At 37.9% G+C, this 13,817-nt stretch overlaps 1 protein-coding gene across 1 annotated transcript; it reads left to right on the top strand.

Moving 5' to 3' along the window:
• The first annotated feature begins 1,265 nt into the window (after positions 1 to 1,265).
• LOC143551662 (putative serine/threonine-protein kinase PBL3) lies at positions 1,266 to 4,256 on the top strand. Its single transcript, XM_077042054.1, has 5 exons — positions 1,266 to 1,273; positions 1,736 to 2,039; positions 2,132 to 2,321; positions 2,459 to 2,844; positions 3,111 to 4,256. The coding sequence occupies exons 1-5, from the start codon at positions 1,266 to 1,268 to the stop codon at positions 4,254 to 4,256; spliced, it is 2,034 nt and encodes a 677-aa protein (XP_076898169.1).
• Positions 4,257 to 13,817: the final 9,561 nt, after the last annotated feature.

Consider the following 13,817-nt stretch of genomic DNA (forward strand, 5'->3'; position numbering starts at 1 on the left):
AACATGAAAGGGCAAAAAAAGAGAGAAAAAATTTGATGATGAATATCCAGCATTCTTAATTATCAACATCATCCTAAATGAGTCAATATCGAGATTGATAATTCAAAAGTGGTCCTTCTAACATCTAACATGATTAGCAACTCATGAACCATTATGGCCACTCCCATGACTCATCCTAGCATTTTGTAAACTAACTTCAAGTTTTATTAGATTTGATTTTCAACTAAATAATTTACTTTTGATGGAATTTAATTTTGGGAAACCACATATAAAATGCCATCACGCCGACCGCTAATGAACTTTAGCTTAACTTGCATTGAAGGGGATGTGACGATTTGGGATGGAGGTCGTAAAAGTCTGTAGTTTGAATCTGATTTCAACCGCGTTTTACTGTATTTGGCCTTTGGGAGGTGGGTTTTCCCCGAAACTGGCGGCTTCACGGGTGTATGGGGTCGCCTTTTGCCTTTGAGTTATCCATGATAACCGGACTTCATTTGTTACTTGTTCAGATAAAAAAAACAACTTAGGCACATACCAATTTAACATAAAAAATGTTCCCGAATTCTTTTTTTTTTTTCCCTTAGTGTGCGGTACATGCTCTTCCTAGTTTGTTGCATTTTCCTGTTCTCTATCTTTAGTTTCAACAAGAATTGTTAACACAGGGAGTGTTTTCCAAGGATGGAAGTGTGTGCATTTCATTTAAGTTATGCATATTAAATTCGTGCACTAAGTCTAAATTTTGACTATCACCAAATTGAGATGGACCACTACAATTTATAAGAAACACTAGACATATGTATCAGCAATAATGCACTTTAGTGATGTACATGTTTCTACCAAGGCTGTGGTTGAGTGGAAGAATGGTACACTGAAGGGTTTCCAGAATAAATACTAGCATCATCTCCAACAGAGGCCACTAAAAATGATGGGTGACGTGATATTTGATCGCGCACTCTCCCTCACGTCCCTAAAAAGCACCTCAAACTCCCTCTCTCCACCCACCCTCTTGGAGCATCTGTAATGCTAATCATTCACGACTGTCAAATCAGCTTCACATCATATTTCAATCTTTCCCAATCAAAATATCATATTTTCTTTCACAACAACAAACCTCTGCAAACCTTATTAAAAAATTTCATAAGCTTGTGTGTGTGTATAATGTATATATATATATGTGTATGAGAATGATGTGACAAAATAGCCCATTAACTCTCGTCCGCCTTTAGTTGGTTGAGACAAACTTAGACTCACAAACTTGATCCACAATGGTGAGGTTTGTGGCTTAAACGGTTTTTGAGAGGCAAACTTTGCCCCCTATTCCCGTGTTGATGTTATCTCCTTTGTTATTGAAGTTTTAGTCGATAACTATTTTATTATTATTTTATTTTTTTTATTATTGTTTTTTGAGTTGTAGTCTTTGACAAAGAGAGAGATTATTTATTAATTATCATTTTATTGTAACAATATCTGCATATTCATCTAAATAAACAACTATTTTAAAGAAAGAGATTAAAAACAAGTATGTTTGAACTTTTTTTTAAACTGAAAATATAATATTAAAATATAATGATTAGGAAAAGTTAACCAAGTATCTATGATGTATAATTACACGCACACAAACTAACAATAAAGGAATATCAGCCAACAAACTTTCTTATTCCTAAACTATCTTCAAGCGGTTTAACAAACATTTAGTTCTTAGTTTCTTACATTCCTTACTATTAAAAAAAATCAGTTATACTTTCAACTATGCACAAGCTTTAATTTCAATCATTCACAAGAACTCTAATTCTATAATTACATTTATTTCAGTAATTACTACTGAACCACCATCAGTCCCTTCTAAGCAACCCAATAACCAAAATCAAGAAAGTGTTTCCACCAATACGAATCATACCAATGAAGTTGCGGATAATCCAGCCCGTAATTTCGGTTTCCGGGAGTTGGCCATGGCCACCAAGAATTTCCGCCGAGAAACTCTGCTAGGTGAGAGTAGAATTGGAAAAGTTTATAAAGGAACTCTCCAGGGTACAGGCCAGGTTAGTGAACTTGACTATTTTACATTATGTCATTTGTATTTTGGCCTTTTTGTTTAAATTGTTTATATAACCTTAAATGTTTTTATTTGAAGGTTGTGGCCGTGAAGCAACTAGATAGACATGGAACAAAAGCAAACAAAGAGTTCCTTGCTGAAGTCATGATGTTGAGTCTCGTTCGACATCCAAATCTTGTTGAATTAATAGGATTTTGCGCCGATGGAGATCAGAGAATTCTTGTTTATGAATACATGGAAAAGGGCTCCTTGAGCAATCACCTACATGGTATTTCCTAACTCTGTTTATGTTGTAATTACTAGCATTTTTACTAATTACCAAACCACATACGGATAATAAGATTTGAATTAATAGGATATTGTGCCGATGGATATCATTGAACTAGTGTTTTATTTCAATGACAGAGGTTCCACCAGAGAGAGAGCCATTAGACTGGATCACAAGGATGAAAATAGCCTCAGGAGCTGCACAAGCTCTTGAGTGTTTACACGAGAACAGGAATCCACCCATTCTTTACCGCAACTTCACGTCAACAAACGTTTTGCTGGATGAAAACTTGGAGCCAAAGCTCACAGATTTTGGGCTTGTGAGGCTTGAAATAGACACGGGTAATACTATGCAACAAAGGATGGTGCATACAGTTGGTTGTGCTCCAGAATATGAACAAAACGGTGAACTCACACCAAAATCTGACGTTTACAGCTTTGGAGTCGTTCTACTAGAGCTCATTACTGGAAGAAAAGCACTAGACACAAATCTCCCTGTAGACGAACAAAATCTTACCAAATGGGTAATGCTCAAGGGCCTTTTTATGTCTAAAATCATAAGCGTGTGAAAACACACATTCTGCAAATTATAAAGCATTTTTTTCTAACAGTTTAGCATTGAGAATAAAATTGAAACTCATATTTGGAATAAGTTTGCAATGTTTAAGCCATAATAAAAAATGTATTTCATGAACATGTCATGTGTTTTTTGTCATGAATGTTTGTTTACATTTACTTTCTTCTAGTAATATACACTGGGCATAATATTATCATTCGTTGGTTGTAACAGGCACAACCCTATTTTAAAGAGCCGAAAAGGTTTCCCGAAATGGCAGATCCACAATTGAAAGGATCATTTCCAGATAAAAGCTTAAATCAAGCAGTTGGGGTGGCTGCAATGTGTGTACAAGAAGACCCATCTGTGAGACCGATGATCTCGGATGTTGTGGCTGCTCTTAGCTTACTCACGGTGGCTCAACCAACACCACAACCCCAACCCCAACCACAACCACAACCACAACCACAACCACAACCACAATCACAATCGCAACCACAAAGTGATAATGCCACCGCCTCAACGAATATTGATCATGATCGACAAGATCAATCATGTTCATCATCATCAAATGAGGACTCAGATGATTATAGTTATAGTGACTCTGAAGATGAGGATGAGCAACCTCACATTAGAACAAATAATAACAAGACTAGTTATGATGATGAATGCGGCACTTCATCGTCCGAAGGTTTATATAATGAAGATGATTATTGGGAGGATGAAAGCCACATGGAAGAAACGAGCTATAGAACAAAATCAAAGCCAAGTACTAAAAGAAAAGTTACATTAGGATCAGATAAAGGAAGTGTTAGTAGAAATTCATCAAAAGGAAACAACACAAGCTTAAAGAAACATTCAAGTTCTAGTTTGAGAAAGAAAAGTGTGAGCAGGAAGTCATCTAAATATAAAGAAAGGGATGATGTTGGTTTGAGCAAGAAAAGTCATGGTGTGTTTGGTGATGATCAATATAGTAGTGATCCCTTCACATCAAAGAACAATTCGAGCTCAAAACGTTTACATTCTAATTCAAGCAAGAAAAGTGTTGATCGGAGATCATCGGAAAACAACGAAAAGGTGGATATTAGTTTGGGCAATAAAACTCATGACTTAACAGAAGATTATCAAAGTAGTAGTAAGCCATACGAATCAAATAATAAGTCAAGATCGAAAGGTGAGAAATTGAATAATGCCGAAAGCAGCGACTCGTCATTATCATCGGATAGTAGTGAAAGTAGCAGAAGAGATGTTTCTTTAGAATCATCAAGAAAGAATGTGGTTGAGTCTGATTCGGGCATGAATGATAGTGATGTAGAGATTTCGGATGGAGGAGAAGGGATAAATACTAGATTATTAGAAGATACATATGTTCCAATTTGAAAGTTCAGTTAGCTTAGATCAAGATGTTAAAACAAGTAATGAGTGTAGCCGTGTATTTTTGTTTTGTGTGTGAATTGTACATTATCAGTCAATATATAGTCACTTCATCCTCCTTAATTTTGCCAAGTTCAGGGCACATTTATCTTAGAATTAATTATAGCATACATCGTTGCTGAAAATAATCTTGATTAATATAATGGTAGAGAACAATTGGTTGAAAAGTGGTAATTCTATTGAACAAATATAGAGTTTACATGATGCAATCCTTAACTAATATGCCCTCACAAAATGGAGGATCTATTGGATACTTCATCTTGGAGCAAATTTTGCATAATGGTTGTCTAGGTACAGGTTTGGTAAGCACATCAGCTAGGTGATCTGCATAGCTAGTTAATGTGAAAAACTTGAAGCAAACAATTAGCTACCCGTTCGACATTGACAAACTGATAACTTTAATGCCACGCGTTTCATCAGAAAATGATATATGGGATTGGCACGCATTTCATCAGAAAATGATGTATTAGTCATGGGAGCGCCTGATTCTAGCTAAGATTTTGAACCCAAGTCAGTTTGGCAGCCGCATTTGCTAGCGCCTTGTACTTTGCTTCCGTGGAGGCTTGAGAAACTGACTTTTGATGACTAGACCACCACGATATGTTATGTGAGCCAAGGTAAAAGATATGGGTCGTTGTGGATCGGCCCCCCGTCAGATCTGCCACCCTATTCGCGACTGCTCAAGAGAAGAATTTCGTTTAAGAAATAATTAAACCATAGTGAATTGTTCCCTTTGGATATCGAAGTACACGTTTTAGTGCTTATACCAATGATTTTGAGTTGGGATATGCGTATATTTTGATAACTTGTTGATGGAAAATGAGACATCCAGACGTATAAACACCAGGTATTGAAGACATCCAAACCTATCATGTGATGATAACACATGAAACGAACTGAGAGATCAAGCAGCTGGCCTCTTTAGCCCCATACACTTTAAACTGGACTAGAAGGTCTTGTATATGCCTATGTTGAGATACAAATAAGCCTTTGGATGTAGGGATAACTTCCGAACCAGGGAACTTATGCAACTCCCCAAGGTCTTTGAGGTATTCTTTGTTGTCGGTGAGCACTACGTCATCAACATAGACAGACAATCATTGTGCCAGCTAATCCAGTTAACTGATGCTTTTTAGTAAGCTAAGCTGTTCACCTCATAAACATTAATGGATTGGCTATAGATTTGCACGAATAAAAAATTAGTAAGTTCAATGTAGCACGATCGTGGAGATTGTTTGAGCCCGTAAAATGATTTTCTCAACTGGAAAATATGATTAAGGATTATGGGTGAATATACCCTGGTGACTGGGTAGGGGGGGAGCCGGAGGAGATCGAATGTAATGAGTCGGGTGAAAGAGGTGGAGGTGTTAAAGGGGTGGATGTAGGAACAGGAGATTATTCATTATGTAACGTTAATGGCAATTCATTCTCTCAAAAGGAGCTGGTTAGAAAATGAATGGCCAACTTAATTACCTAGATAATATCTAAAACATAACACATTATGCTAAACACTAGGCTAGACCAGAGGTGTACAAAACCGGTTTTAAACTCAAACCGAACCGGATTATAAACCGAACCAGTTTGGTCAACGGCTTGTCAAAACCGGTTTGACTCAAACCGGTTTAGACACAAGATAGGTCGGCCTGGTCACGTCGGTTTGGTTTGTTTATAAAACCGGTTTTTCTCAAACCGGTTCGGTTTTAAAACCGGTTTGGTCGATCTTCAGAGGAACCGGTCCTGAAACTGGCGGTTTGGGTCGGTTTGGAACCGGTTTGGGTGAAAGATGTTTTAAACCCAAACTGGTTCGGTTCAGTTCGGTTTGCCTAAAACTGGTCCCAAACCGGTTTTTTTGTGCACCTCTAGGCTAGACGCCAAACACAGGCTAAAGGTTATAGCCCATGTATACTGATCATGTTTGGGTCTAGAGCAAGCAAGGAGTCAAGGACCCATGCACCAAGCCACCAACTGCCCGTATGCGTGTAGGCCCAAATTGAAAAGGCATAAATCGGATAATCCAACAGTAGGAGAATTGCCATACGAGTTTCATATCAAGCCCAATTTCAGCAGAAAGGACCGGCTCATGTATGATGTATGTATATTACACCACTAGCTTTCGAACCTTTGTATTACACGAGATTTATCAAATAACCGAAATTGAGGTATTTAATCATACGTAATTTAGAGATTTTCTTTTGAATTTATAGATTAATTTTAATATTATCACACACACTTCAAGTGTTACATATTTAAATTTTACATTTTCTTAAGATTGAAATAATGTTTTAAATGAAATAAAATTAATTATTGGTACTTAAACATATTAAAAATGTTTTATATGATCAATACGAATGTAAGTTAAATAGTGTTTTACAAATTGTAAGGTTATAAATATTGTATTTATTTAACGAAATTTGAAGTACACACATAACTAAGTATCTATAATAGACATAGGTCACTAATTATTATATAATAATGGTTTGTAAATCATTATTTAAATAATTTAATAATTCACTGTTTGATTTTAATAGATATTCAATGGTATATATGTTTTTTTTATAAATTATGGTCAAATTTTCTATATCTAATACTAAAAGTAGATGCAAGTAAAAGTAAATGTTATTTAATTTACATTAAATACTTTTTTTTATATGGGTTACAACTAATGGGTCATACCAATTAAACCTATGACCCATGGATAGCATGAATTAAGGAGATTGGTAATTAAAAAATATGAGGAAAATTAAAGATATGATTGAATGTGGTTAGGACTCATCTTTATCATTATTTTTGTTTATTAGTATAGGTAAATGCATGTTTATGGCCCAATATTCCATTTCATGCAACCCAAATGAATCCATGAAATTGGGCCGGACCTTGTGTCCAATCCACATAAAAGGTTTTCCTTGGTTACTGCTACTAGAGGTGTACAAAAAACCCGAACCGGAATCGAACCTGAAAACAATACTCGGAACCGGTTTTTTTAATACCCGGGTTTTTGATACCCGTACCCGACCCTACCCGTTGGGTATGGATAGGGTATGCATTTCAGTACCAAAACCCGTACCCGGAACCGGACCCGATTTATACCCGGTAATACCCGAAAACCGGAACCAGTTCCATACCCGGAACCGGGTTTCTCCAATACCCGAAACCGGGTTTTTAAAATACCCGATTTATATCCGAAATTACCCGAAAATATCTGAAAAATACCTAAAAAATACCCGAAAATACCTGAAAAATACCTAAAAATACCCGAAAATACCCCTAAAAAGTGCAACCTCTTAAAAAATCCAATCTATACCTGAAAAATACACGGAAAAAAACCCGAAAAAAACCTGAAAATAGGGTTTATTGAATCCCCGGAAATAGGGTATTGAAATACCCGATTTTAGAATACCCGGTTCTTTACCCGACCCGAACCCGATGCATAGGGTATGGTTTTTAGAGACAATACCCGGACCCGAACCCGACCCGATTATTGCCAATACCCGATTTTCTAATATCCGATCATACCCGAACCCGGTTCCATACCCGAACCTGGGTATTTGAAAAACCCGATTTGTGCACCTCTAACTGCTACTAAGGTCTAAGGTAGAGGTAGGCAAATTAAGTTTTTTTAATAACTGGGTATGAACCAGTTCAGGATTAGGTCAATAACCTGGTTAGGGAGGAACTGTTATGGTCGGGTTTTGACCGGGATTTGATTGGTTTTGCCGGTTTTTTATCGAGTTTTGGCTGGGGTAGGGTCCAGGCTTTGTCCAGCTAAAGGTGGAACCACGGGTCGTACCCACGGGTCAGGTATATTAGGTCTGGTTCTACATTAATGCCAACATGAAACAGTTCATAAAGATAAATTGTGTAGTCCTTGCTTTAATTATCAGTTCTAAACCGCTTATAACCTTTTTGTTGCATCTTTTTCTTGATTTGCATGTGTTATTCTTGCGCAGAGGTGATGCTAATGTTTTCTAAATCATTTCATTTGCTCAATAGCCGAGTTAGCGATGTCCATCGGCAGCAATCTGCGAGCAGCAGCAAATAGCATGCTTACAACTTTATAATTACTTCTTTATACATAAGGTTATATGATTTCCCTAAGAAAGCATTACTTCTACACCCAATGTTTTTAGATGCATATGTGGATGGGGCCCCACTTATTGTTGGTGTGAGCTAGCATATTCCTTGAAATTCCAATATTTTCAACAATTGCGTCTTTAAAACTTATGTTTCTTAAAATACTTTAACCGTCTTGAGAGTTGTGTTTTGTTAAAGGCATTAGTTATTCTCACATCCATTAACTTATTCAAACACCTTTTAACTTCATACGATCGTGTAATTATAGAATTCATTATTATAGAATTCGTTATCGCCAAAAATCAGCATCGCTCACGTTGTTTTAGTAGTTAACGAATGAGAAAAAAAAAACTTTTGTTGATGTTTATATAATATATTCGGTAGAGTCTTGTGTAGAATCAAATAATTGACGGAATCTTATATCGTGTCAAACAATACATATAATATTATAACACATCCGGAACATGGTATCACATCATTGCGTAAACCGAGGGCAAATGTGAACGAGTGAGAATCTACCTTTTAATTCTAGACTCCATACGATCATATAGAGGTCATACTGCCATATTCCATAATCCATATGATCGTATAGCACTCATACTATCGTATGACTTCTGGTCAAATTCGTACGGACCGCTCAGTGTCAAATGTTTTTGTACTTGGCATTCCATACGATCATATAGGTCTTAAACGATCATATAAGAGGTGTGTGAATTCTTGTAGTGGATGTATTAATATCATATCCCTTTGTTAAAACTTAAAACTTAGTTTTTCGATCTAAAATGAGTGAGAATCCTCAAATTTAACAACCCATAAATAAAGTTTCCTTATGATATTCAAAGTTATGCATGTACAAACTTCACTTTCCACTTAAACTCACAACCGAATCAACCAACCTCAAACGAACCATTCTTTATATTTCTCTCTATAGTCAAGTAAAAAACTATTATTTCATTATTTCCAACAATCTTAATCTTAAACCTGAATGAAGCATACTTGCCTAGGAGAGGTAAATAGTACCCTTTGAGCTTTTATTTGTGATGCATTTTTAACAGGGTCGGCCCTAAAAATTCACGTGTCACGGCTGATTTTAAAAAATATGTTCCTTAAGTTTTAACATACTAAATAATATAAGCAAATAAGACACTTCAACTAATTGACCATGTCAAATCCCCCAATAAGATGACCATTCACACAAGACTCTAACTGACTATGTCAACCCCCAATAAGAACTAGAACAATGTATTTTAAAAGTCACATACTCAATTATATAGACAGCAATCTTAACCCAAACTATTTTAAATTAGTTAATTTGGGTTGTTTTAAAAATCATATAGGTTGGTTTGGGTCATAGATTTTAACTAAACGGGTCAAAATTGGTCACATGAAATTATTCCTTTTTATTTTTGGGTTAAAATGGGTCGAAAAATTTAAAGAAATAGGTTGATGTAGGTTAGTGTCTTAGGAAAAAGTGGCAGGTTCGGGTTGAAACGGGTTTTGGATCGGAACGAGCTTGCTTTAGGTTTTGGCTCGGATCAAGTTTCGAGCCGACACGAGTTTTCGCTCTAGACGGGATGGGTTTCGGTTTCTTTTGTTTCCTTTTGGTCGATTTCGGATTCATTTTCGTTTTTTCTTAGTTTCATTTATGTTCGGTTTCAATTTTTTAGTTTGGTTTTGATCATTTTTTTCAGTTTCGATCGATTCAGTTCGGTTTTGGTTTTTGTTTTTTCATTTTCGTCGACTTTCGGTTTCGGTTCATTTCTTAGATTTTTTTGGGACGAGAACAACGGAGGAAATGCTTTAGTTTTTTTACTTTTTCGTTATTTATTTAACGTTTTTTGTTATGATTGCCAATTTACCATATTTTTTAGCCTTTTGCTCTTGATTACCAATTTGCTTCTAGTAGCTCAAGCTCCGAGTTCATCTTAGCCATTTTTCTTGCATTTTCTTTATTTATATTGATTTTTTTTTTCAAAAGTTCGGGTATGATAATAGTAGCTCTTTAACACATCGGAGGATCAAGCCAAATAACAATCACACAACTTCGCACCTTTTAGTATAACATCAATTGAACTGTAGATGAATGATGGCTGACGAATCAATGAGCGCGGGGAGGGGGCTGGTATTTTCATTTAGGGTTAGAGATTATCTTTTAATTGTAATATGTAATACCTCTCTTAGTTTATCTATCTATCCAAAACTAATCAAATTATCTAGTTGCAATAAATTAAAAAAAAGGTACTAAAGTTGCGTAATTAAACAAACCATAGGTATGAAAATGTCAATTATCTAAAAGAGAAAATAAATAAAATAATCGAAATTACTAATTTGCCCCTGACTTAACGGACAAAATAGACGGGGTTAGAAAAAAAATACTAAAATTGCAAGTTTTAGAAAAGTGAGGTAGCCAATTACAATAAATTCAAAGACGATACTAAAATTGCGTAATTCGACAAACACATGTACTAAAATGACACTTCACACGTATATTTTTAACAATAAATTTTTTACTCTTTCTAGGAATTGAACGTGGAATCTTTGGATGATTAGGAGGCTTTACGGACATAGTTGTGGGTCTTTTTGTCAACATATATGGCATCTCTACTCTCTACCGCCCAATACTTTTAGATGCATGTGGGCTGGGACCTATCCTATTATTCATTTAGGTATTTAATCTAACATATAGTTTGAACTTCCAATAGCGCCAACAATTACATCGTTAGGCTGAGGGGTGTGGAGCGCTAGGAAGGGCGCAAGAGGCCAGACGCTCGCGCACCACACCACCGAGGCGCGAGAGGGGCGCGAGAGGGGCGCGAGAGCGGAAAACGAGGCAGGCGCCAGGGTGCTAGCGGCTGAGAATGGCGTGAAGTTTACTTGGAAAGCGTGAATAGAGCCGTTGGGGGGTGATTTATTAAAAAAAAAACGTTTTTTTTTCCTATATATAATAACAAACCCATATCAAACCTATATCAAACCCGATTTTGTTTCTCTGTATTAAACATATATCAAACCCAAACCAATATCACATACCAATATCACATACCACACCCAAAACCCGAAATCACCCCATCTTCCAAACCTTTTTTTAAAAACATGGCTGGAAATTGGTACCCAAACCTAGATTCAGATTACAGTTACGACGATTTATGGTCGGCACCGGACCAACCGATGTTTTATTCGGGGTCGCAACAACCATCCGGCTTTCAACCATCCAACATACAACCGTCTCCTAACTTTGTAGTTCCGGAGACACAAGAACCAGAACCAGAAGGTGAAGCTGCGGGACAAAGAAGACGCGTCCACCGGAAAAAACAAGTTGCAACGGACGGGTCGGGTTCGGCTTCGACTGGAAGGGCGAAACGGAAAATCACTCCGTGGTCATCGGATGAGAAGGAAGCCCTGTGTCGGGCTTGGATAGCCATTTCTGAGGATCGGCGTTGCGGTAATTGTTTTAACGTTTTTAAAAATGATTTTAAAAAAAAGTTAAATAAAAAAGTTAAATGACTTACAAATTTATTTATGCATTTTGCAGCCGACTACCAAAAGAGCAAGGTCTTTTGGACAAAGGTTAGGGAGACGTTCTATTCGCTCGTTGGGAGTACAGAGCGGAACCCCGATATGATTTCGGGTCGGTGGACCGAAATCAGAAAATTTGTCGGCTTGTTTACTAATCTGTTCAACAGGAACGCCGGTCGTATGAGACCAAGTGGCAGTGACGATTTGGCGGTCTATAATTTCACTGTCGAAGAGTGGAAGCAGGAGTGCCTGCGGAGGTATGGGACGGTGAAGACGTGGGACGGTGTAAAGGTGTGGGAGAGGTTGAGAAGGTGTTCCAAGTGGGTTGAGCTGGTGGCGCCGGACCTTGATGCGGAAGTAGGGCCGAAACGGACTAAAACTAGTTCGTCTGGAGCGTACAGCACTTCCGCCGGGTTGGATTCGACCTAAACGTTGCGGGGGAGGAAACGTCTTCACCGCCGAGGAGGCGGCCATTGGGAAGGGACGCCAGGGGGAAAAAACCGGCTGAGGGGGAAGCCGTAAACATCAACGATCTTGTTGAATCCCTCAATAAATTCAACAAAACCATGGAGGTGGTCTCTATTGACAAAAAGGAAAAAAAAAGAATGAGAGATTTGGACTTCCTTGCAAGAGACTTCAGCCACCTAAATCCGGTCGACCAAATGCTGATGGAAAAACAAAAGGAACGTATCCGGAAGAGGTTGATCGAAGAAGACGAAGCCGAATAATAAGAATAATGTTTTTCTTTAGTACTTTAATTTTTTTTTATATATTAATGTGTTTTTTTAATTAATGTGTGTTTTTTTAAATAATTTCTTGTTTTTTTAATAATACGTTTTTTTAATACATTTATAAAAAAATAAAAAAATAAACCGCTCGCGCCCCCTCTCGCGCCCCTCCACACCAGGGCCCGGGGCGCGAGCACAACAACCAACACCCATCTTATCAAGTTTCTCTCTCTGCCACACGTCACAATATTATTGGCTGGAGCCCCCACTCGCGCCCCCCACACCCCTCAGCCTTAGGCTGAGGGGTGTGGGGGGCGCGAGAGGGGGCGCGAGTGGGGGCTCCAGCCAATAATATTGTGACTTGTGGCAGAGAGAGAAACTTGATAAGATGGGTGTTGGTTGTGGTGCTCGCGCCCCGGGCCCTGGTGTGGAGGGGCGCGAGAGGGGGCGCGAGCGGTTTTTTTTTTATTTTTTTATAAATGTATTAAAAAAACGTATTATTAAAAAAACTCATAAATTATTTAAAAAAACAAACATTAATTAAAAAAACACATTAATATCTAAAAAAAAATTAAAGTACTAAAAAAAAAACATTATTCTTATTCTTCGGCTTGGTCTTCTTCGATCAACCTCTTCCGGATACGTTCCTTTTGTTTTCCATCAGCATTTGGTCGACCGGATTTAGGTTACTGAAGTCTCTTGTAAGGAAGTCCAAATCTCTCATTCTTTTTTTTTCCTTTTTGTCAATAGAGACCACCTCCATGGTTTTGTTGAATTTATTGAGGGATTCAACAAGATCGGTGATGTTTACGGCTTCCCCCTCAGCCGGTTTTTTCCCCCTGGCGTCCCTTCCCAATGGCCGCCTCCTCGGCGGTGAAGACGTTTCCTCCCCCGCAACGTTTAGGTCGAATCCAACCCGGCAATCCGACCCGGCGGAAGTGCTGTACGCTCCAGACGAACTAGTTTTAGTCCGTTTCGGCCCTACTTCCGCATCAAGGTCCGGCGCCACCAGCTCAACCCACTTAGAACACCTTCTCAACCTCTCCCACACCTTTACATCGTCCCACGTCTTCACCGTCCCATACCTCCTCAGGCACTCCTGCTTCCACTCTTCGACAGTGAAATTATAAACCGCCAAATCGTCACTGCCACTTGGTCTCATACGACAGGCGTTCCTGTTGAACAGATTAGT

This window comes from Bidens hawaiensis, unplaced genomic scaffold (genome assembly GCF_021521415.1).
Source record: "Bidens hawaiensis isolate Kalapana, Puna unplaced genomic scaffold, B.hawaiensis_p1.1 tig00016505_1, whole genome shotgun sequence".
In the NCBI taxonomy this organism is placed as follows: Eukaryota; Viridiplantae; Streptophyta; class Magnoliopsida; order Asterales; family Asteraceae; genus Bidens; species Bidens hawaiensis.